This window comes from Eptesicus fuscus, chromosome 7 (assembly GCF_027574615.1).
Source record: "Eptesicus fuscus isolate TK198812 chromosome 7, DD_ASM_mEF_20220401, whole genome shotgun sequence".
NCBI classification, from domain to species: Eukaryota; Metazoa; Chordata; class Mammalia; order Chiroptera; family Vespertilionidae; genus Eptesicus; species Eptesicus fuscus.
The window spans coordinates 101,349,908-101,365,586 of NC_072479.1; the positions used below are offsets into that span (position 1 = coordinate 101,349,908).

The window sequence follows — 15,679 nt, forward strand, 5'->3', positions numbered from 1 at the left end:
AGATGGGGTGTGAGGAACCTCTCACCAAATACCATAGAAAGCAGCTGCCTCGGCGCTTAGCTTGCACATGGGGCAAGGAGGCCTATAAAGAGGAGGGAAGGTAACTTGTCCAGTCTGTCCATAGCAGATCTACTGAACACAGGTGTGCACGTGTTAAAAGGGCGCTGGAGGAGGCGGCAGTCTCAAACTCAAGATCTGAATCTTAGACCAGATCTCGGATGGGTGGCTCTGGATCAAATCCCTTCCCCTCTTCTTGCATTTAGGTTCTTGGTTTGCAAAACCGGGGTTAGGCTGCCTCGGACACTGTCATTGTAGTAGAGGAGTCACAGCATGACAGGGCAGGGCGCTGGAAATGTGGAAGGGTTGGTAGGTCATCGGACTTCGCCCAAAGTCTCCCCAGCCAAGGATGCTTCCGTTGCCACGGCAACCGCCCTGCCGGCGTGGTCCCCGGCGTCCCGCTGAGGACGCTGGGAAGAGCCCTGCCCTTACCAAGATGGCGGCGGCCTCTGGGCAAGGGGCGGGGTCGAGCGCTGCCGGCCTGTCCAGACCTTCCCTCTGTTTCCGCTTTCCCAGGCTAACGGCGAACTTCCGTTCATACCGGTTCTCTTTCCTGGTTCCGGGAGCCCCGGGAGCCTGGGAGGGGAGGGTTGCCTGCAGGGATCGGGGCAAATACCCAGAGAGGGAAGGCATGACTTCCGCGTCCCTCCGGAAGTGACGCGACAGTCGCGGCCGCCGACAGGTGGAACGGCAGGTGGGTTCAGGTGCCAGCCTGGCCCGGACCGACTGTGGGGCCGGCGCTTCCGGTGAGCCACAGAGGCTGCTCCCAAGGGCCTGGAGACTCGTGGGCGGGCTCTGGGACCTGCGCCCGTCGCCCTGGCCTGGAGTCCCCCCCTGTTCTTAGTAAGAATCACCTACCCACCCGCCGGGACTCCCCCCAGCCGGGACTCCCCCCGCCCCCGCCGGCCCGAGGGGAGGGGGGCCAGGGTTGCCCGGGCTGGGGGAGGCATCTAGGCACTTCGGTTCCCTAAGCCCTACGCTCTTTTCTCTCCCGGATCCAGTTCTCTGTGCCCCTGCCGAGCTGGGCAGTTAGCCCGCCCACCTCAGCTCTCGGAACCATGTTTGCAGACTTGGATTATGAAATCGAAGAGGATAAACTGTGAGTACTTTGTTCCCCCAAGTCCCCAAAGTGCAGGCGCCCCAGGCCCCCCAGATCCCCTTACTTCCCAGGCCCACCCAACCGTGCTTCCCAGCGGACAAGGTCTTGTCCTGGAGCTGAATGGCCCCTTCCCTTCCAGGAGCTCACCGTCCTTGGGGGCGTGGACTCACTGACAGGCCATTACAGTTCGGGCCACGAGGGCCCTGCTGGAGAAGGGCCTGGCTGCACGGGGAGGAGAGCAGATGGAGCAGGGGGTCAGGGAGGCTTCGCAGAGGGGAGGGCAGTTGAGCCAGGTTTGAAGGACGAATAGGAATATCAAGCAAACTGCCTTCCCCAGTGTAGACAGTTAGTGGGACAGGTTTTCAAAAGTTCTGCTCGCCTCCTTGGGAGACGAATCCTCCCTCAGAGCAAGGACTGGGTCAGGTGCCTTTTTGTGTCCTCAGCACTTTGTAAGGTGCTCGGCGTCTGTAGTTGTTAGCAAACATTTGTTGAATGAATGAGTGAGTAAATGAGAATACTTACTGCAAAGCATAAGTAAGTGCTCACTTCTAGTGAACACTGAGCGGTAATGAGCAAAGCCGCTGAGAGATGGGTGATGGGTAGTTTAACAGGAGTCTTCCCAGAGGACGAGACCATCATGTCCCATCTGCACCCGAGGAGGTGACAAGTCTGACTCTAACCTCAGGGGTGGAATGAAGCACAGGGCAGGGGGCCTGTTTTTAGGGAGTGCTTGCTATGGGCAGCGTTGGTGTTAAATGTCTTTGGGCACTTTCTTACGGGAACTCTGCTAACGTAGCCGTTTAGTCCATGTTATTGGACGGATGCGGAAACGGAGATGCAGAGAGGGTGACTGACCCAGTCCCAAGCTGATCCATGGCACAGCTGGGATGTCATCCCGCATCTGTGTGGCTCCAGGAGCTGTGCACGTCCCACCAGATGCTGTCCCTGTGGCCAAGGGTGAAAGCAAAGGCGGCGCAGCAGGTGGAGCCTCTTGGGGCTTTCGCAGGCCTGTCCCCTTCCCCGTCCCTCCAGTCCCCCTTCCTCCGGGAGACTCAGCCTCGGGTGCTTGTCTTTCTAGCGGAATCCCTACTGTGCCTGGGAAGGTGACCCTGCAGAAGGACGCTCAGAACCTGATCGGGATCAGCATCGGAGGAGGGGCCCAGTACTGTCCCTGCCTCTATATCGTCCAGGTATTGGGTGCTCCGGGGTGGGGGTGGGGTGAGGTCCTGGAGGGGGCGGGCCACCTCCTACTTGGGCATGACCAAGGCAGGTTCCTTTCTCTACTCTGCAGAGCTGGCTCCTTCTCATTCTGGAGGTCTGCCCTCCTAGGAGAGGCCGTCCTGGCCACCCCCTCTCCACAGGTCTGCCCTCGTCTTTCTCTGTGATTTCAGTCTCTCCTTTTCCTTCTGGGCACTTACCTCCATCTGTCACTGGGGGTTTGCTCTTTGGTGGTTCCGTATCTGGTTGCTTTTTCAGACTCTGTATTGTGAGGCAGGGCCCAGGTTGCTTTTCGCAGCAGTCAGCTCCTGGTGTAACACCTGACAAAGAGTGGACCCTCAATGCAATATCGTTAATGAATCAACAAAGCTGTCAGCCGTTGGTGCTCGCACAAGTGAAGTGTAGTGGAAAGACTACAAGACTATGACATAACATTGGCCTGAGTTCAAATGCAAGCTTCTCTGCTTATTAGCAAGTTAATTAACCTCCCTGGGCCTCAGTTTCTTCACCTGGAAAGTGGGTATATAAAATATGTAAAGATGAGCATCTTCAGGTTGCTGGGAAGATTAAATAAAATGACATAACGCAACGTCTGGCACACAATAAGTAGTCATTAAATAGTAGCTACTGCTATTTTTACTTAAAAAAAACAGCAACGTGTTTTGATTTTAGAGAGGAAGGGAGAGGAAGGGAGAGAGGGGGAGAGAGAGAGAGAGAGAGAGAGGAGAGAGAGAGAGAGAGAGAGAGAAAGAGAAACATTGATGTCTGAGAGAGGTATTGGTTGGGGACCAAACTTACAACCTGGGCATGTGCCCTGACTGGGAATCGAACCTGCCACCTTTTGGTGTACAGGACAATGCAGCCAAGTGAGCCACACTAGCCAGGGCACAGATGCTATATTTTTATGCCATTAGTTCTCTCTCCAGCTGATCTGCCAGCGGTAATGAACAATTCTGTGGTCCCTGGTAGAGGAAGCTGCCTGGTGATACTCAGTCAGCTGTGACTCGGGAGTGGGGACAGGCAATGACCTCTCTCTAGCCCTGCAGGGAAGCTTGCCACCTTGGACATAAACTTGACGTGGATTCTAACCTGTTCTGACAGCTAAGTGGCCATTGGTGGCAGATGGGGAAGTACAGTCTCTGAGGACCTTGCAAAGGGTCACTTCTAGGTCTTGAAGACGGAGATTCCGGGGACCTGGTCTTGCCGGCTTAGGGTGTTGCCTTCACGAGAGCTTTGGCCTCTCCTGGCCCAGGAGGTATGAGGGAGGCTCCCCGGGGCCTGGCCTCCTTGCCATGTGCCTGCTTAGCCTCTCTCTTCCAAAACCACTCGGCTTCCTCTCACCCCATCTTCACAGCATAGTTATTTTGTAATTTTGGCTAAATCAGTATCAGCTTGGAAGAGCATTGTTAGAGAAACCTTTTAAAAATGACTGGAGGAGCAAACACTCAGAGGGCTGTGTCAGGTTGGGTGTATCTGGCATTAGAAAAGGCAAGTCTCATCAGTTCGCATCTACCTTCCGTCCTCCTCCCCCTCCAAGAATGTGGGGTCCTGCGCTTCTGTCTGTTCAGGCATCTCTACCCTGCCCTTCTCCAGTACCTGAGAGACAGGGAGATGCCTGGCCGGCGTGGCTCAGCGGTTGAGCGTTGACTCATGAACCAGGAGGTCACTGTTTGATTCCCAGTCAGGGCACGTGCTTGGGTTTTGGCTCGATCCCAGTAAGAGGGTGTGCAGGAGGCAGCCGATCAGTGATTCTCTCTCATCACTGATGTTTCTCTCTCTCCCTCCCTCTCCCTCTCTCTGAAGTCAATCAAAACATATCTTTAAAAAAGAGAGAGAGACGGGAGGATAGAGGCCAGGACGGAGCCAGGCACTAGTTGGGGTGAAGGGAATGACTGTCTCCCGCTGGGTGTCTTCTTAGCACTCCCCTCCCCCCTTCTGCATCCCCAGGTATTTGACAACACGCCGGCAGCCCTGGACGGCACCGTGGCAGCTGGCGATGAGATCACCGGTGTCAACGGCAGGTCAATCAAAGGAAAAACTAAGGTGGAGGTAGCCAAGATGATTCAGGAAGTGAAGGTAAGGGCCGCCCGGGAGCGGGGCCCTGCGCCAGGAAAGGCACTTCGGAGGCCCGGCAGGCCTGGCACGGAGACCGGGCCTATCGCTGCCCCCTCCTCAGAGCATCAGGGTCTGGGTCACCCCCTCGCTTTCTCCTCACTCGCTCAGTTGGCACTAATTGCGCTGCAGGACCTGGGCTGGGCCTTGGCACGAGGGGCACCAAGAACCGAAGGTGCCTGTGCTCGAGCTCCAGGGCGCCAGCAGACTCAGAACCGGCTTCAGGGCCCGGGGTGTCCCCAGTCAGAGCCGAAGCCAGAAGTCCACGGTGAACTCACCTGGGTTACAGACACCCCGGCGATGCCGGCTAAGCCGTGGTGGGGCTGGGAGGGAGACAGGAGCCCCCTTGCCCGTCCTGATGGAACTTTCATTCCAGTGGGTCCTTCTGGGCTCGCAGACCCCCAGGGACCCCTCTTGGCTCTGGGGCAGCTGCTGGTCTTCTGTTCCTCGACCACAGTCCCACGCTGCCTGCTCCCTGCTCTCCCTCCACCCTCCACCCCCACCCCTGCCCGCCAGCTGCTCCGGCCTCGGCCCCTCCCGAATGGCAGGCGGCCTCCCTGCCCCTCGGAAGCAGGCGTGCAGCCCTTTTGCCGCTTCCCAGAGACTGGCTGTTGGTAACTGGGAAACGAACGCCATGAAGGAATTGCAAAGCGGGGATGGTTTAGAAGTCAGAGTCAAGGGTTCCCGCTGTAAATGGGCTTGGCTGAGTTCTAGCTCCCTCGGCCCCATCCAGACCTCCCCTCCCCTCCCTCCGCGTCTTTAGGACCGGGCACCGCATCCTTCCAGCCCCTCTTCCTCGCCTTAGCCAGTGCCTCCTCCCTTTGTCCTGTTCTACCTCGCCTCTCACTCCTCCCGCCTTCAGGGCAAGAGTCCAGTCCCATCCTTTCTCCGGCTCCAGCCCTTTGGCCCGGGCACAGGAGGGGTGGGCTCAGGCTCCAGCCCTTTGGCCCGGGCACAGGAGGGGTGGGCTCAGGCTCCGTTGTACAGAAGGGAGTGACAGGGTTCGTTGGAGCCCATGCGCTCCCCCTGGTCTGGGTTTCGTGGCCCGGCATTACCTGTGGGGCCGAGATGCTCATTCTGGTTCAGGACTGGTGTGTGCACCCTCGGGGTCCTCTCCTTACCCCTCACCACACCTCCTGGTCCTGCCTCGCGCCAGCCCCTCAGTTTCCGTGGGGCTTGTGTGCGTGTGCAGCTCTGAGTCGGCACTGGGATTTCCCAGCTCTTGTGGGTGCCCAGCCCAGGAAGAGATTTGCCTGCGGCCACTAGGCTGGCCCAGCACCCAGCACAGGCGCTGCACCCTGAGGGGGTCTGGCGCATCCACCTGACCCTGCCCACAGCCGGTCAGTGTGGGTTCCATTCCGGACGCGGTTTTGAAATCCCGTCTTGTATTTGAACGGATTCAGCCCCAAGTTGCAGGGTCGTAAGAGTGCGAGGACGAGAGCGATGCGCGGCCTCAGGTGGTCAGGGACGGCTTCTTGGGAGAAGTTGGCCCCTCTCTTCAGTCGCTAGGACTGTGTAACCCCGTGTTTGCACCGGCCCCGGGCGGGCCCCTGTGCGGCTCCTAGCCATTCCAGCACCGGCACAGAGAGGTGCTCAGACGCGCTGGTTGAGGATGGAGGGGCGGGAGGTGGGGACGATGGAGGGTGCGGGGAAGACGTGCTGTGCAGGGCAGTTCTGCAGCAAAGGGTTGGAGTGTGGCGTGGGGGAGGGCAGGGCACCTGATCGGGCTGGAGCTCAGGGCGTCAGACTGCCAGGCTGTGGGCTCTGACAGCAGGGCCATGTCTGCCCCATCCCTGCTGATTCCCCAGGGCCTGGCACAGCCCCGGGCCTGGCACAGCCCTCCTTCAGGGTTCTCTCACGACCACAGGTTCCCGGGAGACAGGCCTCCCTGGGGCAGGGGTTTGGGGCCCAGGGGACTCCTTCTCAGCTCGGCCTGCCTTGCTTTTGCAGGGGGAGGTGACCATCCACTACAACAAGCTGCAGGCGGACCCCAAGCAGGGCATGTCCCTGGACATCGGTGAGCGGCCCCAGCCCCGGGTCTCCTCCTCATGGCGGTGCGCCGGCAGCTGCCTGGTCGTGCTCGATAGCTTTCTGACCAAGCCGCGCCCCCCGGGCTGGCAGGCCACCTCCCCGGGGACCTTTGTAAGCCAACCCCTCAGCTTACCGCAGCCCAGGTACTCAGCCTTCCAACAGGGAGGGCGCCCAGCCCTGGCCTGCACCCCCCACTTCCCCTCGGCCTCCTCTCCCACCCAGCTTCTCCCAGGGGAGCTCACGGTCTGAACTGGGCCGCAGGCCGCTCCTCTGCCCAGCATGCCCAGGACCAGGTGCCCAGCTGTGGGGCTGGGTCTGTGGAAAAGTCAAGACTCAAAGGTCCGGGCAGAGTGGAGGTCCTCTGGGCCAGCCACCTCATTACAGACAGACCGGAGACCCCTCGAGGCTCCGTGCCCCCTGGGTGAACACCGCCCCCCGCCCCCAGATCTCCAGGCCCCAGTCCAGCACCCCTCCCCTGTACCCTAGGGCCAGAGTTGCCTCCTGGGTTTTAAGGAGAGAGGCCAAGGGCAGATTGAGCCTGTCCTGGGGTCCTTCCGCTGAAACCCTTTGTCCCCACCCTGATCCCCTTCCAAGGACCAAGTGTGCAACCGTGTTCCATCACGAGTCAGTAACAGTCTGGGGCCAAGGGCAGCTGGCGCCTCTGCTCCCCCGGGACCCCCAGGTCAGGTGTGGAAGAGAGGAGCAGAGGCGATCGGGGTCCAGCCTGTGGCACCAGGGCTCTCGGTGAGGCCGGCAGCCACTCGGAGTGCCAGGCCTGGGGCTGAGCGCTTTACATAGTTCCTTCCTTCCAGGCGGCCTCACTCCTGAAGTGGAGAGTGAATAGGGCAGGGCCCAGTACCCCCCTGGTACCTCCCCACTTCATAGTCACCCCACCCCCCACCCCACTTCCGCCCTGGTGTGGTCCCCGCGAGTCGTGATGCAGGGGGCAGGGGTGGCCTGGGGCCCAGCTGCAAACGCCACCTCCCTGAGCCCTCCTCTCGCTGTCCCAGTGTTGAAGAAGGTGAAGCATCGGCTGGTGGAGAACATGAGTTCGGGGACCGCGGATGCGCTGGGCCTGAGCCGGGCCATCCTGTGCAATGGTGAGTCCCTCCCTCACACCAGCTCTAGCTCGGGTCTCGGGCCCAGGCTCCCAGGGGAAGGGCATCGTGGCTGCCCACCAAGCCATTGTGGGTCCCTCTGGCCTGGCCTCTACCCCTGGGGCTGATGGTCGCCTCTCTGTATCCCTGGAGGCCCTCCAGCTCCCAAAGCGGGACGCCGGGATTTCCCCGCTCTCGGGGGGGGGGGGGTGCCCAGGAAGAGATTTGCCTGTGGCCACTAGGCGTTGACTTTGCTGGGGTCTCTGGTGTGTCTGTAAAGAGCGGGGCTGGCCTTGGGGGGGCTCCAGAGCGGTGGTCAGGCGAGGAGACACAGGCGCAGCTCCCACCGGGAGACAGCACAGCAGGGAGGTGCCTCTTCCGGCTCCCGAGCTGGTACCTCCGCCACTGCCCAGCTGCTCTCCAGAACCAGGGCTCAGTGCCCCTTGTGCCTCCCTCACCCTCTTTCTAGCACGCCCACTGCTCCCGCACTGCCCTCCCACCCTGCCTTCTCCAGGAGGTGGCGCTGCTGCCCTGTCTCAGCCGCCCTGCCGGCCCTGCCCGGGCTGGAGGCGGCTGCCTGGAGGGAGAACGCCGTGTACGCGCACATTCACACCCACACGCGTGTGCACACGCTCCCCCAGGGTGGCCGGCGAGGCACTTGGACCTGTTCCTCCCGTCATCCGCCTGAGTTTATAAACAGCAGCGGCTCTGCTGGCCGTGGGGAGATATAAATACCTACAGGCATGGTGGGCTCAGCTGGGCACACCGGCCTTCATTGGCTGGGCGTGGGGGTGGCGTCTGAGCCTGTTCCAAATGGTGTTCAGAAGTGGAGGCTGCTATTTTCGGCCTCTCGGTGTCTAAAATCCCTGTTACTGTAGTTACCATGCGTCGGGATGGAATTAGAACTGATTGTTGTGTTTTTCCCTGAACCTGGCAATTTCCCGGCCTGAAATAGGGTTTCTAAAATTGAAGCTGTCATGATGTCCATGACCCAGCGAAAAGCAACAGCAGCGCTACGTGCTCCTTTCCCGCCGGGCTGGCCTGGCGCCAAGGCTCTGGGGAGCCAGGCCTGGAGGCCGCCAGGGGCCAACGCCTCGTGAAGACCTCCAGGTGCCCCCTCCTCCACCTGAGCCGAGCCTTCCTCTCCTGACACCCCGTCCCACAGCCGCCTTCCCTGTCCAGAGAAAGGCCCGGGCGGCCCCTGCTGCTCCCTTCCCTGCCCTCCAGGCCAGCACGGGAGGGGCAGAGCACACCAGCTGGGACAGCCCCGCCGTGTGCCTTTGACCAGGTGGCTTCATCTCTCTGTCCCCGTTGTTTTTCCTGATAAAACTAGAGGCCCAGTGCAGGAATTCCTGCACGGGTAGGGTCTGGCCAGCCCACCCTGATCGGGGCCGATTGGACCAGGACTGCCAAGGGGAGTGGCCATGGCTGGTTGGCCGGCCGGCCGCTCCCTGGTCCAACTCCCGGTTGAACTCCCGGTTGAGGGGACAATTTGCATATTAGCCTTTTATTATATAGGATGAGGGAAGTAGTCCAGACCCTGCCTGGGCAGGGGCGACGGGGGAGAGGGGGGGCAGCAAGCTACCACCAGGGCCCTTGGGCTGCAGTTGCTGCTGGGGGCGCGGGGTGTGCAGGCCTCATCCTGTCGGAGTGGAGGGGTGGCACCCACTGCTAGAGGAAGCCCCACACGGTACCGCTCCTCACTGCCCTGCCCTGAGCTTGTCTGGTAGCTCCCTGCCCCGTCCCTCTCTAATCTGAAAGGCCTGCCTCAGCCCTGGCAATCCACGGGCCCCCTGTTCCAGCCCCTGAGGTGAGGCAGCTGCCCCCTCCCCTCCCCTCGCAGCCTGTCACTGCCAGGCAGCGGCTGGCCATTGTCTGGCTCCTCCTAGACTGGGAGCCTCGAGGGCGGGCACGACTCAGATCTCATGCACCCAGACATTCCTGGAGCCTAGCCTGGTGTCTGCACACAGTAAGGTGGTCCTCAAGGCCCCATCTAACGCGAGCTCTCCCTCACAGCCTAGCCCTTCCAGAATTCCGCCCGCTCCCCCCATCGCCCCCCTCTGCGCCGGCCCTTTGCTCGGTGCTGGGAGCCACATGGAGCCTGTTACACTGACCGCTGATCCACCGGTCTCTCCCATTGTCCCTGATGGCCTTCCTCCTCGGCTGTGGGCAGCGCAGCCCGTGTTAGCGGGATGGGGGCCGGGGCTGCTAGGCTGGCCTTGGGGCTGGCCTTGGGGGGGCTCCGACGGTCTTCACACATGCCTTTTGGAAGTACCGGTGTTACCACCCATCTGCTCCTTCCATGTGCCCTGGCCTTCTGGGTGGGGGCTCGTCTTAGGAGTGTTTGGGGGGCCAGCCCTGCCTCTCATCTGGGTGTTCTGAGCTGTTTACAAAACACCTCTGAACCCAGCTGACCCTGAGGTGCCAAATCCCCCTGAAGGACCCTGTTCTGTGCCGATCCTGCTTGTCCTCCGGGTTGCCTCTGCCCTCTCCCCGATTGCTTGCTGAGACCCTGACCCCCACCCCCTTCTCTCTGATCCCCACAGATGGGCTTGTCAAGAGACTGGAGGAGCTGGAGCGGACGGCTGAGCTCTATAAAGGTGGGCAGCGCCTGGCCGGAGTCCCAGAGGCCTGCTCCAAAGACGGTGGCGGGTGGGGGTAGGAATGCCAGCCTAAAAGCTCTAGGACCGTGGCCATTAAGAATTCTTTTTAAAAAGTCTTAAGACACTTTCTGGTTGTAAAAGTAATACGTACCCATAAGCATTCAAGTAAAAGTGCGTGTAAACGTAGCGAAGGCCCCAGAACGGCCCGCTCTCCAGAGAGAGAGCCCGCAGGAGGCGCGTCCACTCCTGCCCTGCGGAGTCCCGGCTCCCGTCCCAGGGGCGCCTCGTGCTGGGTCTAGGGGGGCTGTGGGAAAAGTGGGTGCACTCAGGAGCAGTGCAGGCCTTGGTGGGGTGGACTGGAGGCCATGTCCGGGGCCAGGGTCGCCCCCGTCACATGCCCACCCCTCGGTGGCCTCTCCACAGGGATGACAGAGCACACCAAGAACCTCCTGCGGGCCTTCTATGAGCTGTCGCAGACGCACCGAGGTAAGGGCACCCCCAAACTTGCTGCATGACCGCAGGCAAACCCCTGCCCCTCTCCGGGCTCAGTGTCCCCCATAAGTGAAGGTGTGGCTGCTGTCCCTGGTCCTCATGCCGTGCTCAGGTAGACATCACAGCACCGGCCAGGGCCAGCTCTAGCTGGCACGTAGCTGGCACGTCCAGGTGCTGGAAGGTAGCAGCGCGGAGGGCACCTTGACCAGCTGCTGGTCTCTGTGGGCCCAGTCTCTTGTCCGAGCCCCATCCGGTCCGTCTGTGCTGCCATGTAGCGTACGAGGCCCTTCCTCCTGCGTGGTCTCATTTGGGAAAGAGAAGCTCAGGCAGAGGAAATGGCCCCACAGCTCCTGGGGCAGAGCTGGCCTGAGGACCCAGGTGTCCGGATCCAGACCGGTCTCTGCCCTCAGACATCGCCACCTCCAAGCCTGGCCCAGCCCTCTCCGTGGCCTGGTCACGTGGGGGACGAGGGCAAGCTCCCTTAGGGCACGGACCAAGCTCCCTCAGCAGGTTGGAGTCTCAGCTCCCTCCAGGTGTAGACCAGCTTCCTTGGGGCGGATGCCCAGCTCCCTCAGATCTCCGAGGGCAGGGGTGGGGAGCCTTTTTTTGTGCCCAGGGCTATTGGAATATTTATAGCATCATTCGGGGCCATACAGCATTATCCACTTAAAAGTTAGCCGCTCTGTTTGGTCAGATATGTAATTAACTCACCCCTAATGCCTTGGCAGGGCCAGACCGGATGGTTTCATGGGCCTTATACGGCCCGCAGGCTGGACGTTCCCCATCCCTACTTGAGGGGTATAGACCAGCTCCCTTGGGGTGTAGACACACCTGTCTTGGGGTGTAGGCCCCGTGCACACCTTGGCCCCAGCCTGCCATGCCCCCCCTGGCCTCCCCACAAATCCCTGGCTTCTCCTTAAGGGCCAGGTCGGGGCCGCCTTCAGGGCAAACTTGTCGTGCAGCCTTTGGGGACGTGTTCTCTGTGATCGGAGTGCGGGAGCCCCAGCCGGCGGCGAGCGAGGCTTTTGTGAAGTTTGCGGACGCCCACCGCAGCATTGAGAAGTTTGGCATCCGGCTGCTGAAAACCATCAAGCCGGTGGGTCACGGGGCGCCTGTGTGGCCGTGCGTGAGGGCAGATGGAGTCGAGCACCTTGGCCTCGGCCAAGGGTGACCTCCAGGTGGTTTGTGTCCCTTGCTCCCCCACGGAGTCTCCGCTTGCCCTGGCCTGGCCTGTCTTCTCGTCCTTGAAATGGACCAGACCATCTAGCAGCGCCCGGTGGCTCTGACATTCTGAGTCCACTGTTCTCTGTCGCCCTGGCCCCTCTGACCCCTGCCTGTGGGGGCCTCAGCATCGGCCCACTCCCCCTTCCTTGCAGATGCTGACGGATCTGAACACGTACCTCAACAAAGCCATCCCAGACACCCGCCTCACCATCAAGAAGTACCTGGACGTGAAGTTCGAGTACCTGGTGAGCGGTCTGCGGCCTCCGGGGCGGGCGGGGCTGGAACCTGTCGCGTCTGATGCAGGAGGTGGACCAGGGCCTGGGGAGGGGCTGGGGCATTGGCAGGGCCCTCACTCTGGACCTCTGACTCCTTGGTCACTTTGAATAATGGGTTAGACTAGGTCCGCGGTTATGAAGTGCTTACCAAGGGGTGTTAAATGAGTTTTATGTTTAAATGGTAATTCTGTGGTCCAGCGGAGTCGAGGGAAAAGGCTGCATTAAGCGAGCTGGGGTTCCTCGCTGCGGGAGCCTCTGGCAGGCCGTGTGCAGCGTGAGTCTGCGGGTCTTCCCAGCTGCGTAGCCACAGAACCTTCCCCAGAGCATCCTGTGGGACTGGAGTTTGGCAAATGGTGGGCTGCCTCTCAGGCCCTTCCCACCCTCCCCTGTGCTGCCACCAGGGACCACCCAGCAAGGGTCAGCCTGCGTGAGGGGCTGCATCCCTGTGCTTCCCTGGCGCCCAGCCTGTCCCAGCCGGGAGCCTGCAGGCCCAGGAGCCTGGCAGGGCTGCTCCCCTGGGTGGCCTAGGGGCAGTGTGGCATGTGGCACTGGGGACATGGGGTGGGCATCCGGGAGGTGCAGCCACTTTGACAGCCTGGCTTCACTTGTCCTACGCAGTCATATTGCCTGAAGGTGAAGGAGATGGACGACGAGGAATACAGCTGCATTGTGAGTGTCATGGGTGGGGGTGGGGGTGGGGTCACAGCCCTGGGATCAGAAAGGCTGGGGGGGCACAACCTTCCCTGCCTGCCTCACAGAGCCCCAAGAATGTCCTGGGTCTGTCAGGATGCCAGGTGGCTCAGGCCAACCTGGGAGAGGCCTGGGGGCTTGGCCGGGCTCTTACTCCTGGAGACTTGGGGCTGTCTCCCCCCTCACCCCCGCCTCCCGTTCCTCCCGCCCCCCCCCCCCCCCGCCCCAACTGTGTGAGGTTCTTGCAAGGAAAAAGGGACTTTCTTCACTCCTGAGAGGCCTTTTTTATTTTTTAAATCTGTAATATATTTTTTAAAATATATTTTTATTGATTTCAGAGAGGAAGGGAGAGGAGAGAGATAGAAACATCAATGATGAGAGAGAGTCATTGATTGGCTGCCTCCTGCACACCCCCGACTGGGGACTGAGCCCACAACCTGGGCATGCGCCCTGACTGGAATTGAATCTGGGACCCTTCAGTCCTAGGCTGACACTCTATCCACTGAGCCAAACCAGCTGGGCTAAATCTGTAATATTTTTGATACTGGGATCTATCTTATGACTCAGTGTTCCTTTATTTAACGAGGCAAGGGTTTGTTTTATTTTCTCATGAAACTGTAACTAAGTGCTTCTCAAAATCCCTGGCATCTCAGAAGTGAGGAGCCCTGGGAGCTTTGAAAGGTGCCATGTGGTGCCCCCTGCCCCGTCTGCCCCAGAGCAGATCCCCCCCACCCAGGTCCCTGATGTGCCCCTCCCCACCCAGGCCCTCGGGGAGCCCCTGTACCGGGTCAGCACAGGCAACTACGAGTACCGCCTGATCCTGCGCTGCCGCCAGGAGGCCCGAGCCCGCTTCTCCCAGATGCGCAAGGACGTGCTGGAGAAGATGGAGCTGCTGGACCAGAAGCATGGTGAGGGCCTGGTGGGGATCGGGGCCCAAGGGTCATGCCCTCCCTCAGCCAGTCCATACACCATCCTCGTTGTGGTGAGTGGATACCATCTTCTCCCCATTTCAGAGCTGGGAAAACTGAGGCCCAGAGGGAACGTTTTAACCTGACGTCCCAGAGCCAGGCCCTGCCATGCAGTGCTTTGTCAGACCCAAGATGGAGAGCTGGCAGGAGCACCCCACCTCCCCAGAGCCTGGACTGGGTGGGACTGGACTCCATGGGTGCAGTCCACACCCACCCGTGGCAGGGCTCCTCTGTCCCCCCAAGGAGGAGCTAGAGGCCTGGGTACTGTGCAGGCGTGGGCAGCTCGAGGGCCAGGAGGTGCACATGGGAAGCCCAGGGCAGGGAGCGGGCCCAGGCTGGCGGGGAGGGCCCACGCCACAGGCAGGCAGCCGGCCCACTGGTGCCTCCCCACCCACTCTCCTGCCCAGTCCAGGACATCGTGTTCCAGCTGCAGCGCTTCGTGTCCACCATGTCCAAGTACTACAACGACTGCTACGCCGTGCTGCGCGACGCCGACGTCTTCCCCATCGAGGTGGACCTGGCCCACACCACGCTGGCCTACGGGCCTGGCCAGGACGAGTTCACTGACGGGGAGGACGAAGATGAAGACGATGAGGACACGGCAGCCAGGGAGCCGTCCAGGGATGCGCGAGGGGCTGCCGGGCCCCTGGACAAGGGTGGAAGCTGGTGTGACTCCTGAGTGCGCCCGCTGTGGGGTGCGGATTTGGGGGGTAGGGTGAGTGGGAGGACGAGAGCGTGGGAGCGGGGGCTGGGCCGCCGCGCAACAGGGTGGCGCATAAAGGCCTGCTGGCTTGGGGCGCCTGCCTCCCTGCTCCTCTGTCCTAGCTCAGCGAACCCGGGCCCCTCCCAGGCAAGGCCACAGGGCTGCGACCTCGGGCCTGGACCCTGGCCCTCCACCCTCCTCCCCTCTGCCCCAGCCAGGAGAGCTCGGTCTCTGGACCTGACCCAGGAAGGCGAGAGGGCAGAAGGGAAGAGGGTTGGCAGGGGCAGGAGGTCCAGGGCCCATTCCTTGTGGGCCCCTCCGTTGGAGTGGGGACTGGGGGTGGACAGCCGAGGCTGGGCCAGTGTCTCGAGTGCACCCTCGCCTCCCCCAGGCTGGCCCAGCCCCGTCCACACTCACACCTCGGCGGCCTTTATTTATTTTATTCCCAGCTCAGCCACTTCCCGGGGGAGGGCTGGGCTGGGCCTGTACTGAATAAACAAACCCAGATGGAGCCGGGCTCTGCAGCGGCCTCAGACCCGCCTCTCCTTTCAGCTCCCCTCTTGTCTCCTGATCGCGAGGCGGGTGGGCAGCGAGGGTCACGGCCCTTCCCTCACATGCCGCACGTGCCTCGTCCTCACAGCAGTTCTGCCGATAGCACCGCGGCCCCCGTCACAGAGGGGACTCCCGCTGAGGCCACACTGGACAGACAGTGGGGTCCACGCAGATCTGTCCTGTCCGAAAGGCGACCCCCCTGCCTCCCCGCTTGCTGTTGTGTGGCGCCCACCACACCCGCCCTCACCTTGATCCTTCAGGCTCTGGCCTCGAACTCAACCTTTGGGGATGGGCAGGGCAGACACTAGGTCAGGAGGCCCTGAGGCCCCAAATAGGAGAATGTTAGGGTGCCCCGGCCACTCCAGGTGCCCCTTCTGCAGGGCCCCCGGAGGAGCCCAGAGGAGATGCCGCAGAGGACCCTGTGTCTTTGCGGGGGGCGGGGGTAGAAACGGGGTGGCCCTGTGTCCTGCCTCACCTGCACAGCCAGTGCCCCCTGCGGTCCCAGTGCGGTTACTGATCGAGGTCCTGTCCCTTTCAGAGCGCCCCAGCAGGACAGCG

At 61.4% G+C, this 15,679-nt stretch overlaps 1 protein-coding gene across 4 annotated transcripts; it reads left to right on the top strand.

Annotated features, from left to right (window-relative positions):
* The first annotated feature begins 638 nt into the window (after nt 1–638).
* On the top strand, nt 639–15,085 carry PICK1 (protein interacting with PRKCA 1). 4 transcript variants are annotated; one of them, XM_008144634.3, is made up of 13 exons: nt 639–751; nt 1,059–1,156; nt 2,235–2,346; nt 4,322–4,450; nt 6,437–6,503; nt 7,528–7,617; nt 10,161–10,214; nt 10,641–10,703; nt 11,672–11,805; nt 12,086–12,178; nt 12,827–12,877; nt 13,662–13,806; nt 14,274–15,085. In XM_008144634.3, exons 2-13 carry the CDS (start codon nt 1,116–1,118, stop codon nt 14,543–14,545), a joined length of 1,251 nt encoding a protein of 416 aa, XP_008142856.1. In that variant the 5' UTR covers nt 639–751; nt 1,059–1,115; the 3' UTR covers nt 14,546–15,085. The 4 variants fall into 4 exon arrangements, with proteins under 4 accessions (XP_008142856.1, XP_008142855.1, XP_008142854.1 ...); XM_008144633.3 differs by having other exon boundaries at nt 745–803; XM_008144632.3 differs by lacking the exon at nt 639–751 and adding an exon at nt 768–900.
* Nucleotides 15,086–15,679: the final 594 nt, after the last annotated feature.

What these genes read in the sequence shown, in the direction of transcription:
- PICK1 (XM_008144634.3), top strand. Translation starts at nt 1,116, where the DNA reads ATGTTTGCAGACTTGGATTATGAAATCGAAGAGGATAAACT. An exon ending in GAAATCGAAGAGGATAAACT is followed by an intron (nt 1,157 to 2,234) that starts GTGAGTACTTTG and finishes TTGTCTTTCTAG; the next exon opens with CGGAATCCCTACTGTGCCTG. An exon ending in AGATGATTCAGGAAGTGAAG is followed by an intron (nt 4,451 to 6,436) that starts GTAAGGGCCGCC and finishes TTGCTTTTGCAG; the next exon opens with GGGGAGGTGACCATCCACTA.